The 22,673-nt window shown below is 39.1% G+C and overlaps 1 protein-coding gene across 1 annotated transcript in view; it reads left to right on the forward strand.

Moving 5' to 3' along the window:
- Window positions 1–22,673, forward strand: part of DSCAM (DS cell adhesion molecule) — a 655,321-nt gene that overhangs the window by 395,816 nt on the left and 236,832 nt on the right. The window contains exon 10 of the mRNA XM_032865305.1: window positions 17,118–17,237. Within this exon, the coding sequence (XP_032721196.1) occupies window positions 17,118–17,237 (120 nt within the window). The remainder of the gene's footprint in view (window positions 1–17,117; window positions 17,238–22,673) is intronic.

Here is a 22,673-nt window from a genome sequence, read left to right on the forward strand (position 1 = left end):
GATTTTATGTGAAGAAACCAACTTTGTATTTGTAAAAAGAAAAGGTTTTCCCTGAGCAAGAAAATATATTTTCAGTCACATACAAGCTAAATATACAAGTGATATTTTTTCCTCTTTCTACCTTGTGCTTTTGAGTATAAGAATAGGAATACATGAATTTCTTTCTCATTTTTTGAAGATAAATAAAAATGGGAGCCAGTGCGGTATCCATTTTCCAAATGTTTTCTTATAAGAGGAATTGACTTTTACTAGTATTTGTGAAGGACAAAGCAGTACATCATCTTGTCTCCTGAAGAATCTGTCTGAGGGATGCAAGTCAGAAAACAGAATGTTGGACAAAAATGTACACAATGTTGTTTGTATCACTTGCCCTTGTAGGGAAGGTAACCAAGGGCAAAGGTCAGATGAACTGAAGTTGAGCCCAGCTTCAGGGGTGATGTGTTTGATCACAATCTGATTAGTGGGTCCATGTGGTTATTCCTCAAATATGGCGAATGAACTTCTGTGAACTTAACATTAAATCACCAATGAGGTAAGATAATTCTGAGAAAAGGAATGTGCTTCACAAGCAGGTCAGTGATTGGAGAAGTGGTCAAGGACAAGATATTGTGGGACAGTAATCCTTAATCTAGATTTAACCATAGAATCTCTTAACAGATTTAAGAAAACACTGATAATTCTTTTCTGGCCCCAGTTAAGCCCAATTGAAACATAATCTTTGGGAGTAGATCCAGCTTTCAGATCTCTGAGGTATTTCTTTTGATTTCCCCCCAAAAATCTCCTATTGGTGTTTCTCAAATTTTATTACACATTAGAATTACATGGGGAGATTTAAAATTCTTAATGTCTGTGTTGCAGCCCAAACTAACTAAATAGCCATCTTTGGAGGTGGGGCTCAGGCATTAGTAGAACCCCCAAGTGGACTTAGCATACAGCAAAGTCAAGTCCTAACACCCTGGATTATTTGAATATGCTATTTTAGGAGTATGGACTTTTTTCTAAATATGAAGAGATGTCATTAGTGACTTTAAGCAGGTCAGTGACATGGCCTGATTTATCTTTTTAATTATAACACTAGCAGTTGTTTGAAGAATGGACTGGTCCAAATAGTAGAGGTAGTTATTAAGAGTCCATTTTGGAAGTTCAGGTAAGATAAAAAGTGCCCTGGATGAGGGTATGAAGGTGGCAATGGTTAAAGTAAGAAGAAGAAATTGAGTTTGCGATATCTTTCGGTGGAAAAGAAAAAAAAAAAAAAAAAAAAAAAAAAAAGTTTATAAAGTGAATGCTGCAAATAAGAGGAATAACATTTATTGCTTAATAAGGTAAACAGAAGTCTTTAACAGAAGTAGAGAAGAAGTGAAGAATAACAGTGACATGGTGAACAATGATGTGGGAAAAAACAAGAGGGTCCAGACCCAAAACATTCTAGCATTTCAGGTTCCAGGAGGGTCCAGACCCAAAACATTCTAGCATTTCAGTTTCCAGGAATCAGGAAAAGAAACAGGGAAAAGGAGAAGGCTATAGAGTAAAAAGATGTACAGTAGGTAGTGCCCTGGAAGCAAATTAATAAATATATCAAGAAACATAGGTAATAATGTATATAAAATCCCACTGGAAATAGAAAAAGGAAATATAAGAATTGGTTATTTGGTTTAGGGAGATGGACATTGTTTATGACCATGAAGAGTGGTGTGGTTGCAGTGAATGTCTGATTAGTGTGGCTAATGAACAGAAAGGGAGATGAATGAATGTGTGGGAATTCAAGGAAATATGTACGATTATTTTAATATTTTCAGAGACATTGCTATGATGGGAGGCAGAAAAACAGAGAGGAAGTTGAAGAGGACATGGGACATGGGACAAGAGAAACTTACATCCATTGTGAATGAGTCAGTAGAGAGGAGAGAAACGTGGTAAAGATAAAGAGGAGATAATTACAGGATCAAAGTCCTTGAGTTAGTGAATTGGGATTGGATTCTTTGCATCGATAACATACATTAAAAGCACTATGGTAAGAACCATTGTGGGGGTAATCCAAAAGAAAGAACCAACTGAAATGATTGGAAATTTCAGGGAGGCAGATTTTGGTTCAAGTAACTTAAAAATAAAGAATAACATTTATTGAATGGGGCCTTCAAACAGTAACAGGTAATGGATTTGTACGCCTATCATGAAAAAAAAAAACACCTATAAAACTGGGGAAAAAATATAAAACAACCATTTCCAGGCAGTGGAACAGGAGGCAGAGGGTTGTGATTCTTGAGAAAGTGGAAGTATATAAGTTGAGCTCCAAAATTTACCCCAGGTTTCTGCCTGGGGCACATTCCAAACAATGGCAGAGGTATACAGAGCCCAAGTAGATAACAGTGATCTTTCTGGGTGGAGAATACCCACAGAAATTTAGAAACTATTGAGGTGTGGGATTTTGCAGGGCAGAATACTGGGAAGTAGGGAGCTGTTTAGAGAAAGATTTCTAAAAATCTCCTTTTGAGTCTTTAGCTGAATACTACATTTCACGTGCATAGGATGAGACTGCATGACCTCTACCAGGGAAGAAACACCAGGCAGATTTGAGATCAATAAAGACATCAGAGGTTACCCAGGGCTGGGGTATAATGGAGTTCTGAATAGCCAGAGTAAAGAACATACAAAAATTCTATTAAAATCTTAGGGGGGCCACTAAGAGGAAGGCTAATCTATCCCTGGAATAAGGACTACTCTAAACAAACCCTAAAAAGGCCTTAAGAGAGAATTGACAAGATAAAGCTTCACCAGTAAATGAAATATCTTCAAGAAAACATTCAACATTCTTAAAAGGAAATCAACAAAATCATTACTCTCAAGAGCGTATTCATAATGTGTTACACATAGTAACTAGATATGTGAAGAAGGAGGAAAATGTGAGTTGTAAACACAAGAAAAAACAAAGAAACAGACTAATGGACATGCAGATGTTGGAATTAGCAGACAAGGTTTTCAAGCAACTATCATCTCATTTCAAGGATTCGAATGAAAAGTTATGTGCAGTAAGTGAATACTTAGGGAATGCAAGAAGGTAAATGTAAAATACTTTTTTAAAAAAGAACCAGAAAGAATTTCTAGATCTGAAAGACTTAATATCTGAAATGAGAAATTCACTGGATCTATTTTTTTAATGGCTCATTTTTTATTGTTTTATGTTAGTCACCATACAATAAATATATCCTTAGTTTTTAATGCAGTGTTCCAAGATTCATTATTTATGTCCTACACCCCATGCTCCATGCAATATGTGTCCTCCTTAATACCCACCACCAGGCTCACCCATCTCCCCACCCCCCTCCCCTCTAAAACCCTCAGTTTATTTCTCAAAGTCCACAGTCTCTCATGGTTCATCTTCCCCTCCGATTTCCCCTCCTTCACTTTTCCTTTCCTTCTCCTAATGTCCTCCATGTTATTCCTTATGTTCCACAAGTAAGTGAAACCATATGATAATTGACTGATATATGATATGATACTGATATGATATGATAATTCTCTGTTTGACTTATTTCACTTGGCATAATCTCCTCCAGTCCCACCCATGTTGATGCAAAAGTTGGGTATTCATCCTTTCTGATGGCTGAGTAATATTCCACTGTATATATGGGCCATATCTTCTTTATACATTCATCTGTTGAAGGGCATCTCAGCTCTTTCCACAGTCATTGGATCTATTTAATAAGATATTAGATACTGCAGAATAAAGGATTACTGAACTTGAAAAGGGGGCAAGAGAAATTATTCAGATATTTTCATGGAGAGGTAAAAGATGGAAAAAAAGTAAACAGTGGCTCACTAAACTTGGGAAAATGTCCAATATATCAACATATACATAGACTCTTAAAAAGAGGTGGAAGGAAAAATGGCATTTGAATAATAATGATTGGAAATTTTCTAAATGTGAAGAAAAATATAAATCTACATATTAAAATGAACAATAGAACTCTCAAAAAATAAGCATAAAGAAAAACCATTCCATGGCACATTCTAATTAAATTGTTCAAAACTAATAATAAAATATCAAAAGTAACCAGAGAAATATGACTTGTTACATCAAGAGGACCAAGTAAGAAAACTTTAGGCTTCTCATCAGAAACAATTCAAGCAAGGACAGAATGGAACAGTATCTTTAAAGTGCTGAAAGGAGGGGGTGGAAGAGGAACATTTATCAGTCTAGGATTCTATAACCAGCAAAATATATTCTTCAAAAATGGAGGTGAAATAAATACATTTTAGACAAAAGTTTAGAGAATTAATTACCAGCTAGATTTTACTACAGTAAATATTAAAGAATGTTCTTGAAGCTAAAAGAAAATAATTCCATGGAAATTGATGTACAAGAGGAATGAAGATCTCTTGATATAATAAATTTATGGCTAAAGATAAGATATACCTTATTATCATTTTCATTTCCTTTAAAATATTTAGGAGTTTAAACAATAATAATTTATAACATGCAAAAATAAAATAGACAATAATATCACAAAGAATAGGAAAAAGGAAAGTGGAATTTTAGTCTTGTAAAATTTATCCTATGTTATCTCTGAAGTGGTATGATACTATTTGAACATAAATGTTGTTAGCTAAATATGCTTAATGCAAACTCTTGAGCAATTATCAAAAATGAAACAAATAGGTATAGATATTAATCCAACAGAACAGATACGTGAACATTAAAATATACTTAATTATCTGGGGAAAAAAGTAGGAAAAGAGGGACAAAATACAAAGGAGAGATGGAAAATGGATGGAAAACTTAAATACAACTATATCAATCTTTCATTAGGTATAAATGGACTAAACATACCAATTAAAAAGGAAAAATTATCAATCATGATTAAAAAGCAAGATTCAAGTTCATGGTACCTGTTAAATATAAAGACATAAGTAGTAAAAAGTAAAATTGTATAAAACACCAATCACAGAAAGCTTAATTGAATGTATTAATATTAAGTAAAATATTAAATTAAATTAAATTTAAATCTCAGGGTAAGGAATATTACTCTAATCAAATAAGGACATGTTAAAATAATAAAAGGGTTAATTCATCAACAAGACATAAAAATCTGAAATACAGATACTCCTAATAATAGAAATCCAAACACATGGTTACAAAATAGAACTGAAAGGAATAACAGACAAATAAACAATGACAATTGGGGATTTCAACCCTCCTTTCTCATTAACTAATAGAATAAACACCAAAAAGTTAGTAAAAAAAGAGACTTAAACTACACTAACAACCCATGTAACCTAGTTGGTATTTATAGATTATATCAAACAACTACAGAATGCACATTCTAAAATTCTGATCACCTGAACAATAAGAATTTAAGCTTTGTCATTTAAAGCCACTAAGTTTGTTGTGATTTATTGCAGCAGCTATAGAAAACTAATGCAAAGACAAACATAACTGCAGTTCCTACAGCCATTAATTAAAAGGATAGTGAAGAAATGTTTTGGACAATTTTATGCCAGTATATTTGATAATTTAGATCAAATGATCAATGATTTCAAAGATATAAATTATCCAAATAGATACGAAAGTGAACATTTGACTTGCCCTATGTCCGTTGTAAGGTTTGAATCCATTATAAAAACCTTCCTACAAAAACTGAAGACTGAGAGAGCTTAGTTTGTAAGTTTTTGCAGAATTTAAGGAAAATAGCACCTTATACAAACTCCTTCAGGTAATCAAGGAAAAGGGAGGAGTTCCCAAATTTTTAGACACAGCATAACCTCAAGATAAAGAAGTTGATAAAGTCATGGCACACAAAAAATTTTGCAAACTGTTACTGCTCATGCATATAGGTGCAAAAATAGTTGGCATACTACTACTATGTCAATATAACATGTCAATATAATATTGCTACCATAATACTACCATGTCAAATCAGCAATAAAAAGGAAATGTAACATATCATGACAAAGTGGGCTTTATTACAGGAATAAAAACTTGGTTTAACATTCAAAATTAATCTATAGGTTATTATATATTATAATATTGTTTATTAACAAAATAAAGTAGAAAAATCACACATTAAAATAGATCAAAAGAATTTACTAAAATTCAATATTAATTCTTAATTAAAAAAAAAACTCCCAGTTAACAAAAAATTGTAACTCTCTCACTAGAATAAAAGGCACCTAGGAAAAATCCATAGTGCTTTTATTCTTTATCCTCATGATTAGGAATGAGATAAGCATGTCTGCTCTCAGCTTTTCTATCAGTATTGTTTTAGTGGTCATAGCCTTTGTGCTTAGACAAGAATAAGAAATAGAAGGCATGGCATTTGTGATAGAAGGCACAGATGTGCCTATAATGTGCTGATGATATGGGTGTGTACAGAAAAATGTTAACAAATATACCAGTACACAAAAGAAAAAGAGAAAGGAGTCAAAATTAAAGTGTGTCAATGTTAAAAAGAGAGAGAGAGAGACACACACACACACACAAAAGAACACTGTAACAGAAGAAATAAGAGACAAAAGAACAAGACAGAGAAAACATTTTGTTTATGTCCAGAACAAGTCCTTCCCTATCAATAATAATTAGTTTAAATGTAAATAGAATACACTACAAATTCCCACAAAATACAGACAACTCTGAAGAACAGTACACTGAGAAAAAGAAGCCAGACGCACAGAAAAGAGTAGTGTATTCTATTCATAACATATTTGTCATGTATTCAATTTATATTCATTTACAAGAGCTTCCAAGATAGAAAACTAATCAATAGAAATAAAAATCAGAATGTTGCCAGTAGGAAGGGGGTTTGGGAACTGACAAGGAGAGAACTTTTGGGGTGAGTGGAAATATTCTAAATCTTGATGGGGTGTGGGTTTTGTGCATTTATGCACTTGTCAAAACTTATCGAACTATATGCTTTAAAGTTATGTATTTTACTGTATATAAATTGTACTTCAGTTTTTTAAATATGAAAAGATAACCTTCCTAAGGTTCAAAATTCCTCAAAAATGAAATAATTAAGAAACTTACTTTACAAAATAACAACTTTCTATTAAGAGAATTTTGTTAAAAAAAAATTGGATGGTGTTTTGGAAGGGACTATAGAAAAGCAGTAGATGTCACAGGTTAGTGGCTGGCTTCAAACCAATAAACAGTAGCTTCCCTTCTGGTTCCAATCCTCAATGATTTAAAATGAAAGGCTATTATTTAAACGCTTTCTTCTGTATCATTTTATACCACATGTGTAACATATTCTAACTTCAACATGGCTTTTAGTAAATCTGTTTTTTTGTTAATTCTTTTTTAAAGATTTTATTTATGTATTTGAGAGAGAGAGAGAGTAGGGGAAAGGGCAGAGGGAGAGGGAGAGGCAGACTCCTTGCTGAGCAGGGATCCTGACGAGGGGCTCAATCCCAGGAACCCGGGATCATGACCTAAGCCGAAAGCAGAAGCTTAACCAACTGAGCCACCCAGGGCCCCTGTTTTTTTGTTTATTCTATTTAACAGCATATAGAAGGCACATAGGTATACAAGTTCCTTTAGCTTATGCTATGATGGGGATGGTTTTATGATTCACTCATCTAAACTTTAGAATTGGGTTAGGTCTAGAGTGCACTTTTTTTTATAAATTTTTTTAAAATTTTTATTATGTCCAATTAGCCAGCATGTCGTGTATCATTAGTTTTTGATGTAGTGTTCAGCCATTCATTGGTTGCTTATAACACCCAGTGCTCATCACAATGTATGCCCTCCTTAATAGTAAGTTTTATAGATACTATAAAAGGTCATCATTCTGATTTCAGAAAATCAGTCACCTTAAATAAACCCTAATCAATCAGCTTGAACCTACTTTTCTTTAATTTCAGTTATCATGGTAATGGCTAAATGGATTAATTAAATAAGGACTACAGGGTATCTTGGATAAAGCATTTTCTGTTTTAAAGTCCTTATGTGTAGCCATTTTTTTTTTAAGATTTTTAATTTATTTATTTATTTGACAGATGGAGATCATAAGGAGGCAGAGAGGCAGGCAGAGAGAGAGAGGAGGAAGCGGGCTCCCTGCAGAGCAGAGAGCCCAATGCGGGGCTCGATCCCAGGACCCTGGGATCATGACCCGAGCCAAAGGCAGAGGCTTTAACCCTCTGAGCTACCCAGGTGCCCCATGTGTAGCCATTTTTATTGTGTTTTTTTTTTCCTTAAAAATTTTTAGTTTGATGAGCTTAGTATTTTCTTGTTTTACTTGCTAGCAAAAGAAAAAAGATATTTTGAGCTGTAGCTCTTTGAAGCATCAATTGGTAGATACAAATATATTATTTTATACCCACAACTGAATGATAGCATTTTTTCCTATCCTTCTTTCCTTCATCCTTCTCTTATTCCAGCATGAAACAGCAGTGTGTTTAGCACATAGTTATAATTTCTAGGCCCTGTAATAGTCACTGAGATGATGAATGTTTCTTTCTTCCCAGTGAGAGCCCCCATCTAGTGGGAGAGAGACAGGTGACAGTCCCACAGGCTGGTGTGACAAGCTGCAGGGCAACTATGAAGAAGAAAGGAAACTTAACCAAATTTAAGTTAGGAGACACATGGGCAGGTTCCCGGAGGGAGGGAGTGGGGTTCCCGAGCCATTAGAAAATACAGCAGGGAGTTACAAAAGAGAGAAAGGAAGGAAATGTATTCCTGGAAGAAAGTATGTCACCTGTGGTGGTGGGGAGGCTTGAGACAGCAGATACACTTATTTCCCTGATGTGGTAGGATGGAGTGGCTAGAGACCAACACGGAGGAGGGTAAGACACAGAGCTAACTTTGGTTCACAGCTGGAAGTTTCTGTGTCCTGAGGTCTGGAGGCCATGGGAATTGAATGAGGAGATCTAAACAAAAGAAAAAAAAAATCAATACATTAAAGTGAGACCAGGAGTCCAGAAGCCCAGAGGGGAGGCTCTGTGGTCCACATGAGAAGTGGTGATGGTTGAAGTTAAGGTGGTGGTAGCAGGGATGACAAAGCTAGGGTTAACTCAGAAGATACTTTGCAGAAATCTATGGCTAAGTAATTGAGAAAAGTGTGTGAGAAGCCTTGATGACAGACATTCTCCCCAAGAGTAGCTGGCCAAGGACTGTGCTGGGTGTTGGAGTGGGACATGAGATATCTTATTGTCTCCTCCATTCTCCCTCTGGCCTCAGCACATAATAGTTGGGACAGGGAGCTTTCTCTGTGGATGGCTAATGCCTGCTGTGAGTGACAGCCTCTTGTCTTCAACTGCTAAGAATCAGGCAGCTGCTCAAATTTCAGCTTTTAATTTAAGTGGCCAAGTATTTCAATTTTATCATCCCTTCAGCTGGATCTTGTTATGAATCAACTAAATAGATGTTTTAGGTAAGATGAAGAATCTTATCATTTTATGCCATTTAGAATGAAAGAGCATTCATATTACAAAATGTGGACTTAACATTAACTTTGGAACACAGTTGTTACTTGGTTCACAAAAAAAAAAAAGCAAAGCTATAGTTAGGGAAACAAAACCCACTTGAAAATAGCAAACAGCATTAGAGAATAATTATATGCGTCTTTATTTAAATCTTTAACTCGAGTTTAGAAATGTTTTTCTTTTCTCTTGGAGGTTTTAAAGTTTTTGGTCTGAGATGTGGTTTGGAAAAAAACAGAATCAGAATGAGGAGCTTAGAGACCTTGAAATTGCCTTGTCACAAAGAGGGTGGTTTGGAAGCCTTCAAGAGACAGACTAGTAATTACAAGAGCAGAATGAGTTCTAATAAGGGAGAGACCAGTGTTTGATATGTTCCATGAAGTCTTCATGGAACGAGTGAGCTCCATCAGCCTTGATGTGAGTAGGGTTTAGAAAGAGAATAAAAATGCAACATTTAGTCTCTCAGTAAGAAAATCAAGGTCCACATTTCTGCTTGTTCATTTTTCAGGTGACTTTGAGAACATGATTGAATCTCTCTGATCCTCAATTTCTTAATCTGTAAAATAGGAACAGTGAGACTTACCCCTTGGAGATGCTGAGACAATTTAATTAGGTAACAAGGTAACAGCATGACCTTGGCTCCTGGCTGGCAACAGAGGCCTCTGATGACTCTGCATGAATGAGTAGAGGGGACACAGGTGTCCAGGCATATGTTCTGAGGTCAAGGAGGGATAGCAACAGCCAAAATATAGAGGTTGTGCCATGGTCAGAGTTTACCCATCTGCCTGTTATTTTCAACAAATATGGGCTTGATGGAGGAAGTGATGGAGAACTACAAATGTCTTTGAACAGATCACCTTGAGGTAGGAAGACCAGTCTGGGGGCAGGTGATGGACTGTGCTGTGTGCACAGGAGAGCCAAGGGAAAGCCCACTAGCCTGCAAACGTGAATCCCCAGAACTCTTCCCTTCATCTCTTCTTTACTCTTTTCTTCCTTTCAGTCCTATCATGATCGGGACACCTGTTAGCTGTGTGACGTTGGGTAAATTCCTTAACCTCTCTTTACCTCCATTCTCTGATTCATAAAATGGAATGATACTTAACAGGAATTTCTGGGGCTTAAATAATGTATTTATCCCAGTGCCTGGTATATAATAAGCACTCAGTGAGTGATGACACCCTTCTACCCTTTCTGTCTGTCTCTTTGTGCCTCTCACATCCACATGATTTTGGAACATGATTGAGGACACACTCCACAGAAGAGGTCATGGGGAAATCCATGCATTAGGTGATTAATTAGAATGAAGGCCTTAGGAATGTAGTCTAAAGGTAAAAGTACAATTTATTTTTGAGGGAACTACAGCAGTTGGGGGTAAATTGCTTGTAGGAGATGAAAGTGACAACTAAGGTAATTCAGCTGAGGTATAGAATGAATGTGTGTGACAGCAATGGAATTTTGGAGCCCAATTCTCAGTCATCCCTTCTATTACAGTCTTATGACTTCAGATCATTATAGAGCTTAGTACAGTGTTTGATTGTTCGGGTCACTGGGAAGATTTATAGAGACTTAATTTAAAATACATTAGCTGTTATCAGAAGGGAAATTAAAAGAAAAAAGAACCAAACAACCTTTAGCTCTTATGTGTGTGCCCCATGGCTTACACTTGCTGTGGACCGATGATCTCCCTAATGTCATGCTCAGTCGGGTGACCTTGGCATTAATGAAGCCATTTGAAGGGAAAGTACTAGACATAATGACAGAACACACGTGCCCTTTGCTTCCTATTATTGGCTGTGCATCACTGAGAAGAAAGCCCCTGATGCGATGATTTTCTGTGATTCCAAAGGAGGTCCGTGTTCTCACATTCTTTATGTCCTATGATGTATCTGCTGTTTCTGGCTTTTAATGATGAGCTGCCACACAGAAAACAAACACCATGCAAAAGACTTCGAGTTGACCTTTATTTGGCAAGGAAACTAAAAGTTACATGAGGCTACTACCTTATTGCTATGTTTAGTGATCCAATTTTTGATACCATATTTGTGCTATCATTTTACTTGATCCATTGATTCTTCCAACAAATATTTATTAAACATCTATTTTACACCAGATATTCTGAGTGCTGGGGTACAGTGGTGATCAAAATAGCAATCCCAAGTTCCTGCCCCATAAAACTCACATTCCAGTGAAAGAGACAACAAACACACAATGTCAGGTATCTACATGTTCTATGAAATTGGAGGATTGAGAGTGATAAGGATAGGAAAGGTATGTCGGGTCGGGTCAGGTGGACAGTGGAAGACTTTTCCAAGAGATTTTGGAGCAGACTTGAGTAAGGTGAGGGAACAAGGCATAGCGAGCGCCAGGCAGAATGACCAAGCATGAAGAACCCAAGTCAGAAGCGAGCTTTGTGTGCTCAAAGAGCGGCAAGAGAACAGTGGGCTCAGTGTTCTGTAAGGGAGGAGGGAAAACATTGAGGGCAAAGGCCAGGCCATCTTTCTGGTTGTGATGGGAAGCCATTGGATTTTAGTTTCCAGTGTCATAAATTAAATCTTACCTAGGCTTTGTCCAATTACCATCTTGACTAAATGCCATCCAGGAGAGAACGGCAATATTTATGTACCTGCTGCATTCCCCTCACCAAATAGCTTCCAGATTTGCCTTCAGTAAAGCAGAATCCCTGTCTCTGTTGACAGCTTAGGGAAGCTTATATCCTTTGGAAATATATAGCTTCTCAGAGGCCATGCATTTCAAACATTAAAAAAAAAAATTGACTGCCTCTAACATTGAGAAATAACTGTTCTATTATAAGCATACTACTCTTCCTCTCTTAAAAACTACAAAAATAATTCCTTCCTTTAGCAAACAGACCAAGCCAAAGATCACTGTATTTTAAAAGGCCCTCATTTTTTTTCATTTATTCAACAGATTTATAGCCTCTTCAGAACATTTTTGTAAAACTATTAAAAAGGCAGAATTACTTATAAAAGTTACAAGTTGAAAACACAACATTAAAAAAATTTTAGTTTCTGCACACTTTTTTTAATCATTTTTTAATTTATTTTCAGTCTGCACACTTTTTAAAAAGATTTTATTTGTTTATTTGACAGAGAGAGACACAGAGAGAGAGGGAACACAAGCAGAAGGAGAGGCAGGCAGAGGGAGAAGCAGGCTTCTCACAGAGCAAGGAGCCTCATGTGGGGCTTGATCCCAGGGCCCCAGGATCATGACCTGAGCGAAGGCAGGCGCTTAACCACTGGGCCACTCAGGCTCCCAGTTTTTGCACATTTTTTAAGCACAAATTCCAGATAATTTTCAGTATTCAGCTCCTTCCAAGGAATCCCTGGGGTCTTGAGATACTGTCAGACTGCAAGAGTCTCATGACACAAAGGTGTATGGCAAGAATGGCTTATGTTGCCTTTTGGGGATGTGACATAATTATTTGGTTGAATCTATCCCTTCTATTTCCTTAATCACCCTCCTCCTCCACTTTCTATTGGAAAGTCAACAAGATTGGCATATATGCTCACTACAACGTACCAAATAAAGTGTTACACAAATAAAAGGAAACCAAGATATAATTTTATTTTTGATAGATTTATTTATTTATTTATCTAGTTGAGAGAGAGGGAGAGAAAAAAAGCACAAGGTAGAGGGAGGGACGGAGGGAGAGAGAGAAAATCTGAAGTAAATTTCTCACTGAGCGCAGAAGCAGATCCGGGGTTTGATCTCTTGACCTCAAGACCCTGACCTGAGCCAGTGGCCAAGAGCCACTTAATGAACTGAAGCAGCCAGATACATCCCAAATATAATTTTTACCAAGGGAACCAGTAACTTTGGAGAACTATAACCCAGACCATACAGAGTGCTGTGCTGTGTCTTCGGGTCCTATCATATAAGTTTTAGCTCAAATTGCAACAGTTCCACTTCTGGTATGTGTTTCCTTGCCCAGAATCCTCCTAGAATGCTTTCTGTTCTCCACCCTCAGAAGAAAGTAGGTCCGTCCTTCTCAAAGGCTTTGGGGTTTGGGGTCACTCTGATCTGTGATATTAACTCAGCCATGCTATTTTGGACAAAATCTATTTCCCTATTCTGTAAAAATGGAATAATAATACCTATTTGTCAGTCCATTCCACAGGCATTTTCAGAGAGCTTTCTGTGTCCTATCACTGTGCGCCATGCTGGGGTACAGTGGTCTATGGGAAAGGGACGGTTCTTATTCTCCTGCAGGGCAGAGCCTGATGGGGGAGACAGGCAGTGAAAGCAGCAATATCAGACATGCTCAGTAAAGGCAACAGCAGGTAACACAGGGTTCTCTGGGGGCACTTAATCTCATCCACAACATCAGTAAGGGGCTCCAGACAAAGTGGACTTTGTGCTGAGATGTAAATAATCGTAAGTGAGAATCTGTTAAACAAAGACATAAGAAGCTTATGTGAAGACCCAGCAGCAAGAGCAGTCATGGGAGTGGGGATAGATGGGGTCTTACAACAGCCAGAGAAGAATGTCAAGTCAAGTCGTAAAGAGCCTTCAGAGTGTTGTAAGAGTCTGGATTGTATTAAGGGACAACAGGAATGCACTGCTGGTTTGAAGCAGGGACTCACTTCATCCAGTTCATGTCTTGGATTCTTCCAGCCAGTGTGTGAGGAATGGATTGAAGTCGGGCTATAGGTGCCAGTAGATCCATTAGCAAGCTGCTCCAGGAACCAGCCTTGTTGCAAGGGGAGTTCCTCTGAAAGCAGAGTTCGAAGTCCATGACTGGCTGCTGATCACTTATTTGCGATGTGATTCCTGGGTTCGAGAGTGAGGGATGGGGGCGGTGAGAATGAGATCAGAAGGAGAGAGAAGATATCAGTTAAAGTTGTTTTAATGAGCTGGTTGATGCTGTGGGCCGCTGGGACTCATTTGTACTCTGAGGAATCCCGAGGAGTCCCACGGAACAGTGATTCTCAAAGTGTTGTCTCTGGACCAGCAGCCTCAGCGTCACTGGTAGATTATTAGAAAGACAGTATCTTGGATCCCTCCTCAGATCCACTGAGTCAGGACTTTGGAAGATAGGTTCAGCAACTCATGTTTGGGCCAGCTCTTCAGGTGATTGTGATGCCCTCCAGTGTGTGAGAAGCACAGCCATAGAACGTGCCTCAGAATAGTTCCACGGGATGGACTGGAGAGGAGGGGCACTCCCCTCCCTGCCCTCTCATTGTTACATGTTTGTCTCCCACATTTCTGTGTTGCACCAGTGAAAGTGAGTAAGAATGTATGACTCCTAAGAAGGCCCCAGACAGCAGAGAGACTCATGCTCTTGGAGGGCACCTTGGCAGGTGTGTGGAACTGTCCAGCCCTTGGTGTGCTGAAACCAGAGGGAGGGAGCATGTGTGGCACTTTACCACGCACATTGCCTGCCCATCGTGATGAGAGCATGGCAGTGAAGAGATGAAGAGAATTTGAGGGTATGTGATACATTTTGGAGGAAGAGCCATGAGTACCTGATACAAGGAAATGAAAGAGGAAGATATGAAAGGTAATTTGCAGTTTTATAAGCCATTTCCACCTGTAATTACCTTATACTTGCAATATGTCAATGGTTATTTCCCATGTAAACCTCTTTGATCAGTTTTTAAGTAATGTCCCTTTGGATTGGAACCAAATTGAGGGGAGGGGTCATGGATCGATTATAATTAGACATGTTTCCAGAGGAAATGCAAGCGATTAGTTACCCTGCCCATTTGACAGAGTTTCCTTCTGTCAGCAGAAGTTGAGCCAGAGCATAGACTATAGATGACTATATATTTTCCTTCCACCTGGCTGGAGTGATTTTGGCATGGTGCCTCAAACTTTACAATCTATCCTTGAGGTTGATTATTTTTACTAGAAACTTTGCTCTATATAATCTCCAGCATTTTTCCTAGGAATAAGTTTTCCAACATGAAATAGTCATCCCTTATCACCCAATTTAAATATATTTACATTTATTGAATATGTATGTCTCAGGATATCATCTAAATGAAAAAATATTGCTTAATAGTTAAGCATTATTGAAGAGACCTATTGGCCATATAAATTATTTAATTTGCAAGTTGGGAGTTGTGTTTGTTAAGGATATGTTAAAGCTGGACATACCTGCATTTATTAAATAAACCAGCACACTTAGATCAGAGACATTTGCAATCATAATCCATTTGATTCCCCACACCAGTCTGATAAAATCAGTGCTGTAATTATCCCCAATTTACAGATAAGGAAATCGAAGCCAAGAGATATTTGATAACTTGCACCAGATCATCCAGCTGGAAGAAACAGAGTTGGAGCTCAAGCACTGGTGTTTAGTCCTTGGCTCTGTACTCTTAGCCATCACTGTCATCTCTTTCAGAAACAACAGTGAGTTCCAGCTCCAGCTGCTTCTCATGTCTACCATTTCCTCCTCCTAGGGTGTTTTATGACCACAATGATCTTCACTATGGTTTGTATCATTTCAACATGCTTTTAAGTGTCTAACTCACCTAGATTCTGATCTTTCTACCAGTCCATTCATGTGATGGTTGGACTCCCTATTGATCTGTAACACATAGGCCCATTTTTGTCTAAAGGAAGAATTATGGAATCTGCAAAGCAGACAAGATTAGCTTTTACCAGGAATTATGGAAAGGAGAGGAAGAACGCTCACATTTGCTAAGGGTCTGACATACAGGGGACACAGTCCATCTCCTCTTACATAGTACTGTGATTGCTTTGTTCAAAGTTCATCATATAATTCATCATTTTGGGATGAAGAATTTTCTGAGATTCTGATTTTGATGGAAAAGTTTCTGAGATTCTAATACCTTCAGATGCTGCCTTTTCTAGAAGTACCTGTACCATCTCTTTCAGAGAAAGCTCAAATACTCTTAGAATAGCAATAACAGAACAAGGCATTTGCCTTCTCTTGACAGGCATGTTCTACACAGAGGACATGTGTATGTTTTGGGTAGGGATGCATTTTTTTCAGCTCCTCACAAAAGTCACCAAATACTCAGTTATTTCATCTGTTTTTTTTTTTTAATAAGTACACTTATTATAAAGCCATCATGGTACCTCACTTTAGTTAACCTCCATTGTCCCCCATTGGCCCAGGAGAGTGCTGACATCAAGAATAATGGTCTATGTGTCTTCATCAGATTTTTGGGCAAAGTTCAATACCATGCTATGTTCTTTATTGCCTTTAGGGAATGCCCATTAATTTTCCCTTCATCTCCTGTTAGAAGAAGAACAAACACAAATGCTTTGAGCAGTGCACACCCAAGAGGAATACTTACTCTCGATAATTACTCTTTGTTCTTCCAATTGTGGTCCTGATTCTATTTACCATGGATTGGATTGCCGAAGATCTTCTGTAACACAAATAAAAAAGAATGTCACATACCTGGGGTTTAGTCAACTTCCACACATGAACCCAGTTTTTCCAGGTGCAAAGTAACTTCAGTTTGAAGAATCTCATTGATTTATTAGGAAAATGATTTATTCCTCATTCGGAAAAATGAGGTCATTTTCCTAATTTGTTCTAGCTCACAAATACTGTTTTCCAATTTTTCGTGTATATTAACATACAAACATTGTTTGTATTTCAATGTTCATTAAAATTCTTGGAATTCTTCAAATCATACCTACAGGTATTAAAATAAGTTGTGTTGTTGTCTGAACTAAAGGTGACATTTCTGTCTTTTCAGTTCCTCCCAAATTTGTGGTTCAGCCACGGGACCAGGACGGGATCTATGGCAAGGCTGTCGTCCTCAACTGCTCAGCCGAGGGCTATCCTGTACCCACCATAGTGTGGAAGTTTTCTAAAGGTATGACGTTACTTGGTTTGCTCACTGCCTGTGAAACATGTTTGAATCTAAAGATTCAAATGCTCTAGAGGAGCATTTCAAATCCTTCCAGATGTGCTTCTGGCAAGGAAATACATTCTCACCTCCACCAACTCTGTCTTCTCGGCTTACCCCTACTGGTCCATCTGAGTGTTTTTAGTTTGGACCAGGAGTGCCTGGTCTTGTATAGCCTGCCCTGGGAAAGATCACTTCTGGGGCAGGGAGTCAGTGGAAGTTATTTCAGCTCCTGGGAAAGCTCTGTGTTGCCAACTTGAATGGTGTGACTGTGATCTGCTGGGGGAGCACCACACACCCCTCCATATGCAGATGAAAGAACCAATGGTCAGAATTGCTCATTGTTTGAAAAGCATTTCCCCAGAACATATACATACATATGACATTAAGCGGGTTTAGAAGGTTAAAAATAAAATTGTTGATTGATTTATTTACCTGGTTATCTTAGAATAGACAAATTCCATATCGTTTTTCTGGTACAGTCTTTTCAAAACACTCACATCCGTGTCCCATGTTGAGCATCCAGTGTTCTTTGTTTGAATATGCCTGTCATATTAAATATCATATTTGAATCATGCTTTCTCTGCAAAAGCAAAGTGGCCTCACCAGTTTTACGGTAAGGCTGTAAATGTTGCAGAAATAGAAACATGTAACATGCAGGCTAACGGGGAACATTCTAGACACCATAGAGATCATTTGTGTCCATCTTACAGTCTCCTCCAGGGAAGGGTTCTTCCCTGTGCTCACCAGCATTTTGGAGTTCTCTCTCTTTTCTTATTCACTCATCTTTACTCAATAATTTATGGATCAAATGAAGGTCAAACACACATGGGTGGGACAAACAAGCAAATAAATCACAGTCTCTTAACAATCTAAGACCCACTATGTGTGTTTAATTGTTCTGAGTGTACTATTTATTTGTTCGCTTTATTATGGTTTGTGTTCCAGGTGTTGCTTTTTAAAATAACCTGTTGCATTTCCTTATTGTGGAAATAACAGAAGGAAAGCAAAACAAATGGGCCACTTACACCTCTTTTCCGATATATTTCCTTCCAGAGCAAGAGAGAAAGGAGCAGGGGAAGAGGATGCTAGAAGCTGCTTCATTACAGGAGGAAATCAATTAATTTTTTTTAGAATTCCCTGAGGCTACTCCCCTATAGGCTGCCACATGCATTGTCCATGTGAAAGCAGTTTATTCAAAAAGCTAATGCATGTTATTCAGAGTATCTGCCCATGTGACTTTTTATTTTAGGTCGTCTTTGAAGCCGCATGTTACATATTACATGAAAACAAACAGCATGCATTTAACTTAGTTTATATATATATGTCCATGTATGGTATTACGAACATTCCCCACAACACTCACCTTCTTCAGAATTATTTCTAATACTTGCCTTTGTGCAAGGCTCCCCCTTTCCCCATGAGATTATTTTCAGTTTCTCTGTATTATGAACTCCACGGGATAAACAGCCTTGGATATGCATGTGGGGCAGCGTGTGATTGTCTCCTTTAGGGAAGTCCTCAGAAGCACAGTAACATGACCACATTTATGCCTTTCAATCTGTGCTGGCCCAGGGCCCTTTGGAAAATACTGCAGGGTGAGCCGTGTGTGCCCCTGCCTCCTCAACAATTCGAAAGCATCTTTTTATTCTTAAACTTTACAGTGTGATGGTTGAAAGCACTTTCTGTTTTAATTTGCATATTTGGATTACTAACAATGTTGAAACATTGTTATCCTCTGTTGACTGATGACTTCTGCTTCCCTTTTGGTAAGTTTCTTATTTGTGTCACTTACTTGCTTCTCTCCATGTCTTATTTGTTTGATAGAGTGTTTCTCGTACATGACATAGTGCTTCATCAGTCATGGATCTGATGACATTTTCTTCCTTCCCATCACTGATGGGCAACGTAAGTTACCGTAGCCTTTTTTTAACTTTTTTGTGCAATATGAAGTCAACCAAGAAACAAACAAATTGCAACAAATATTTCATAAAGTTAAGTTTCCTCCAAATAGCATCATTCAAAGGTAAAGATAACTACTCTTAGTGTTTTTGGTTAGCCTTTCATACCTGCCCCCCTACAAACATATATATATATTTTTCATATATATTTTTTTTCATAATTTTACAGGCTTTTTTAATTGATCATGATTCTTCCAGAGTTATGATCTCCTTTCTTCAGTTATCAATATGCTGTGAATGTCTTTCTGTCTCCATAAGCATGGGTAATCACTAAGACTTTTTAATCCCTGTGTAGTGTTCCCATGAATACTTCCATAGATCCCTCCATCGCTTTGCCTTTGTTAGGATTGGGCTCAGTGACTTGAAGCCACAAGGGTTTACTCTTTCTCTTATGAGGAGTCTGGACAGTTCAAGACCAGTTTGTCTTTTCCTCTAGGGTATCAGGGACCCAAACTGCTTATACCTTTGTTCTATCCCTGTTGGCAAGCAGCTACCCCTGCTGAGCTCCATGGCCACTTCCAACTTTTCCACAGAAGGGAGAGAGCTGCCACCCGACTTGAGTCATCCCCCCCACAGAAACCTCTCCAGAATGTCTGTAAATCAGTTCTGCTGGTCTGCTCTGGGGGCCAGCCCCTCCCCCACTTCTCTTTGGTGTCTCCTTGGCATTGCGCCCCGCCCCATCTTGTTTTTATGGTGGAACAGATTCCAAAACAATGAAACTGCAAACCACGATTCCGTGGGTTCCATGTGTTCAGACCCGGTGGCCTGGCATGTGACAGTCCTCATCGGGCACAGAAAGCTGTCCTGGTTAATCGCAGAGGCAAGGGCCCCTCTGTGTTGCTGCTGCTGGCCCCGGGGAATTGTTGAAGACCTGCCCCTCTCCCCATCCCCGCCGCCCCTCTCTTCTTTTTACCTCAAAGGGAGATCTTTCTAACAAACCAAGTAATAAGCATCAAAACAAACAAACAAACAACAACCCCACAGAGGTCTGCAAGATGCTTTGTAGCTGTGCACGCAGCAGCCATGCCTACAACTTGGGCCATTTCATGAAGTAAAAGGTCAGGATGGACACTTGGCAGCTGGGTGTGCCCAACATTTTGCTGCACAGTGTATGTTAGCTTCCTTCTGCCTTTTCACTATCCTAAAAATGTCACAGTGACTCTATCTCATGGAACTTTGTAGGTGTCCATTCTTTCCCAGGGATACATTTCTACCAGTAGAATTGCTGGGTCAGAGCAAGCAATTTCTATCACTTTCAAAACCCCTTGGCCACTGGCCAGAATTATATTCCTGTATCAACCTTCCACAGGTCACACTACTGCCTGTTTCCTACAATGAAAATAACACCAGGGGTTATACTTATTTTATTACTATTTTTTAAATAAGAGGTCTACTTATTTTTTTAAAGATTTTATTTCTTTATTCATGAGAGACAGAGAAAGAGAGAGAGAGAGACAGTGGGAGAAGCAGGCTCCACATGCTCAATCCCAGGATCCCAGGATCATGATCCCAGCTGAAGGCAGACACTTAACCAACTGAGCCACCTGGATGCCCTAGGTCTGCTTGTTTTTAAAGATTTATTTGAGAGAGAGAGAGAGAGAGAGAGAGAGTACATGAACTAGGGGAGGGACACAGGAAGAGGGAGAGAGCATTTCAAGCAGACTCCCTACTGAGCATTGCCTGATGTGGGGCTTGATCCCAGGACCCTGAAATCAGGACCTGAGCCTAAACTCAGAGTTGTCAGCTTACCTGACTGGGCCACCTGGGTGCTCAAATGCTTATTTTTAAATATCTTTTGTTAGCAAAGAGGGAGATTGTATATTATCACTTTAATTATATAAGTGATAAAGAAGTTTCTTAGGAAAAATTTAGCCTTGCTTATGGAACGTGTTCCCAATAATCAAATATTTATTTAGAACATGAGGGCACCTTCCTTATGTGTGACAAAAAGATGTAAACAAAAGAGACTTGGGTTGTTCGTCTGAGAACTGTAACAGTTTAACCCTGAAGCTGCAGAGTTCCAGAGTAAATGCAGTGGCGGAGGGTGGCTGGTACAGGAAGGAAATAGTCTTTGTGGAAAGACAGCATTCTTACAGTTTTGACCTTGGACCTTGGGTCTGGATGCACTAAGTCTGAAACATCCAATTCTGTCTGTGACATTTTTGTCCTTTAACATGGACAAACAAGTCTTCTTGTCTAAAGAGATTTTTTTTTTTTTTTTAATCAGGGCTGAATACCATAGTGGGCCTCATCTATGTTTCCAGAAATGTTTGGTGGTAGGAATGAGTTTCAGCTGCTGTCTTGGGGGCCATCCCCTTGTTAGCCACTCGGCCCCAAGGAGGGACTGCATCAGCCAGTGGTTGGCCTATGGTCTGCTGGGGCATCCTTTGCTCTCTGCCAAGGGACAAGGCTACTTCTGACCCCAGAGAAGTATTGTCATAAAAACATTCAAGGGCAAGGGTCAGAGCATTCCTGGGTGTGTGAGGGTAAGAGAGGAGTGGGGAGTAGTATGCATTTCAGATAAAGTTGTTAGGGAAGACCTGGGAGAAGGTAATGTCAGTGAAGCCTGAAAGAAATGGGAAACGAGATTTGTGCACGTCTGTAGGGCAAGCAGGGAAGGTCAAGGGTCCAGCTGGTCCCAAAGCCAGGGGCAGAAGTGTGTTTGTGCCCAGAATGTTCCAGAAACATGGAGGAAGACCTTGAAGTCAGGCCAGAGTGAAAGGAGATCTGAGAGTTCCCAGGAGGTCAGCTGTCCCTCCGTCATTACAAGGATGTGGTGATGCCAAGGTGGGGGTGAGTGGGGGTCACAGTTGTGACAATGACGCTCTCCCCTTTCTTCTGCTGCCATGCTGACCCCAAACTAGGAAGCTGTTGGAACAATCCAGGAGGGGTGGAGTGTCTGTGCATCAGCCCTGGATGTGGAAGAAGGACCTGCGGCTGGAGCCCACGAGAAGCCCCCGAGCCGTGACAGGCCTCGGGTCAGGGTGACAGCAGTGCAGGAGGAGAAGCTGTTCAGAATCTGCCAGGCTGCTGGGCTAGCTGTGGCTGTGAGCCAAGGGGAGAAGACATGGCACACTCCCACTCCTGGAGGGCAAGTCAGGCTGCAGTCAGCTCAGGAGTACGGGCTTCCCTCTCTGTGGACACAGCCCTCAATCCCCAGGATAAGCAATGAGGAACTTCCCAAGTATACTTTTTTTTTTCTTTTTTTTCTTTTTTTTTTTTTTTATTTTATTTATTTATTTATTTATTTTGGATAAATGTTTTCTGCACTGTCAGAGCTCATACCTTCCACCTGCTGGTCTGCCGCCGATGCCTGACTCTGGATTTTCCTCTGCTGCGACACCGACCCTGTGCCGCTACTGGTCCTGAGCCACTCTTTCCCAGCGAGCCCTATTCCAAGCTCTGCTCTGTTCACAATGGCGTGTCTGCTCCTTTTTCACAC

This window comes from Lontra canadensis, unplaced genomic scaffold (genome assembly GCF_010015895.1).
Source record: "Lontra canadensis isolate GAN:19392208 unplaced genomic scaffold, GSC_riverotter_1.0 scaffold29, whole genome shotgun sequence".
NCBI classification, from domain to species: domain Eukaryota; kingdom Metazoa; phylum Chordata; class Mammalia; order Carnivora; family Mustelidae; genus Lontra; species Lontra canadensis.